Raw genomic sequence first — 2,819 nt, forward strand, 5'->3', positions numbered from 1 at the left:
TTGTAATGAGTTTACAACTGTATACACAAGAGGATTAGAAAAACGTAATTGGATACAAGCATATACGACTCGGCAAGTTTACGATGTGATATTGGATAAAAATTTCGAATCTCCTAAGTTGGAAAATATATGTCGACTAGTAAAAAACAAACAACATACACAATCACAGTGCGCATTGAAAAATGTGTACCGATTAGCAGCTTTTTTGGAGCCTATGAGGAGTGGTGGGGGTAGCGATGGGTATAAATACGAAGAGCAAACCTTGACAATGCATGAGTATTACTCTAGACTCCAAGCTAGCAACAACGACGAACTAAATAAATCATGAGTTCACATTTCCTACAAACGTTTGTTGATCAATTCAACGCACAGTCCAAATCAAACTGTTTACTTACTAAAAAGTGTTCAGAACTAAAAGAAAACAAACATTATACAATTCACAATATCAAGAAGATTGACACTTCCATCGGGGATGCCATCGTGGTTTCTTTAAGTGATGCACCATTTACTTCGGGGGATGAACCGAAGTTTCAAGTATTTCTCCCTAAACGATTTGTACATCTTCTACAAAATGAAGATCTGAGAAGCATCGAACCCGGATCCCTGTACCTGGTGTCTCGTGGATCAAGCGGAAACAACTCTACAGAATTATCTCTTCACATGTCACAACGTCCTTAGATTTAAGTTCTGTTTGTAGAATGTACTTTTGTAAAAGATTTAATAAATAAATAAAGAGTAAAAAAACAGCATATCGGTATTTGTTTTGATACCGATATGCTGTTTTTTTTTTTAACAAATTTGGATGACCTTGAACTTTACAACATAAAAGGGGGGTGTAACATCGGTCGCTCATCAGTCTGAAGTAGAACCAGCTAAAGGAAACCCATCATGAACAACGAATTGTATCGAGTTTTAACACATCCCGCACTAGGGTTGGTGAGTTGGAATTTAGAAGCTGTACTGAAGTTCGAAAGAATAATCAAAAACATTATTGAAATCCAGAGAAAAATAGATAGGCATGGTTTGTCAGAAAAAACAAAGTCCAAATATGGTGAACATTACAATGAATGTCCATGGTCAAAGGATGATGCAACTTGTGGTCCCGATACTTGTGTTTGTTGTAGCATTGGCTTAAACAGAAGTAACTTCACACGCTTACTTAATGAGCTAGCTTTGGTTCTCAAACCATATGAAACCAGATCATCTGAATAACAAAAAAAATATCTCTAGGTTTAAGTTATCAAATTTAATTCTGCAAACATCACCACACCTAAGTTTGTTACAATCACATAAAAGGGTTGCCACAGTTTTCCAGTGTTCAGTTTGCACACTCTAAGGTTCACGATAACACGATGGGTACCAACGTGAGTGCTTGGAGTTTAATCTCGCAAGAACCTCGATTTCCTCACGGAGTGTTATCCGATAATTTTGTGCAACGTTTCGACACGTTTATGGACTGGGAACTTCTTTCTTTGCACTACATTTTCACTATAGAAATGTTGAGGATGTACTTTCACAGGGTGAATTGGTTTCACGTTTTAAAAAGACAAAGATTCTCAGAAGAAATACTCGTAGAGATGATTCCTACTTTCAACAACTGCTGTTGGAAGGAAATTTGTAAATATCAAAACCTTTCTGAAAGTTTTATCGAAAACTACAAAGATCATTTGGATTGGAATCTAATATTTGAACATCAACAAACGAGGGGGATATTCTTAAAGGAGCATGGACAATATTTACCATTTATGAACTTTAGTGATTACAACGGGTCTGACTACGACGAGGAGTGCTCTACCCCACCGCTACAATCAGAAGTCTACACCATTACACCAAATCTTTGCAACGAGACTAAACACAATCAATCTACTCCTTCAGTACGAAATAACTCCATAAATTTCCGACCTGGCCACAAGTCAAAACAGGAGAATTTTACACCACCATCATCGGGAACCCTCTTCATTACACCTCACCTTTATTTGATTTGTATCTTAGGTTTAGTTTTTGCAAATGTAATAATTTAGCGTAGTCAAATTAATGTTTATTGTAAATATGTTTATCTAAATGTTAGAAATAAATATGGGAAAAAGAAAAGCTAGATCGTATCGGTATTTTGTTTCAATACCGATATGTTGTTTTTTTTAAAATTTACTTTGGATGACCTTGAACATTGCAACGTCTGCTGTAATCAACCAATCAGAAGCGGGTTTTCATTCCACGAAAATAAGGTACCTACCGCATAAAAGGACGATGCGAGACCTACTACTATCCACTTTACTCTCATTGGAGCTCGAAGTAACATGTCGTGGTGTATAAAACATCCTGAATATTCAAAAGAAAATGATAGGATCAACTCGTACATACACGCCCGAACGAGAAGTTTTGTTAGCGAATGCAGAATCGAACTCGCTGAAGCAGGATTCTTCTACGCAGGAAAAAAGGACCAAACGATTTGTTTTTACTGCGGTGGTGGACTACACCATTGGCAAGATATCGATGATCCTTGGGAAGAACACGCGAAATGGTTTCCCAAGTGTCCGTTCGTATTGGTACACAAAGGACAAGATTTCGTCAACGAAATGAGATCCAGAACCGAAAGAAACGCCCTACAAAAGAAAAGGATTCCAACAAACAACATTGCTGTACCCCCACCGATAGAAGAATCAAACATCGAGTGTATAATATGCATGAACAAAAATCGTAATTTACTCTTCTTGCCATGCAAACACTGTTTCGCTTGTGACATATGCGGATGGCGATTCGATAACTGTTGTTACTGTAGAGCTCCTATAATTTCTATGATCCAAGTGTTTTTAGTTTAG

The 2,819-nt window shown here is 37.2% G+C and overlaps 1 protein-coding gene across 1 annotated transcript; it reads left to right on the forward strand.

Moving 5' to 3' along the window:
* The first annotated feature begins 2,297 nt into the window (after window positions 1-2,297).
* Window positions 2,298-2,819, forward strand: LOC128993110 (baculoviral IAP repeat-containing protein 7-B-like). The gene has a single exon (XM_054416867.1). The coding sequence runs from the start codon at window positions 2,298-2,300 to the stop codon at window positions 2,817-2,819; it is 522 nt and encodes a 173-aa protein (XP_054272842.1).

The sequence above is a fragment of the Macrosteles quadrilineatus genome, unplaced genomic scaffold (genome assembly GCF_028750875.1).
Source record: "Macrosteles quadrilineatus isolate MER2022 unplaced genomic scaffold, UCM_ALF_1.0 Scaffold_4__1_contigs__length_99947679, whole genome shotgun sequence".
Taxonomy (NCBI): Eukaryota; Metazoa; Arthropoda; class Insecta; order Hemiptera; family Cicadellidae; genus Macrosteles; species Macrosteles quadrilineatus.

What these genes read in the sequence shown, in the direction of transcription:
- LOC128993110 (XM_054416867.1), top strand. Translation starts at nt 2,298, where the DNA reads ATGTCGTGGTGTATAAAACATCCTGAATATTCAAAAGAAAATGATAGG.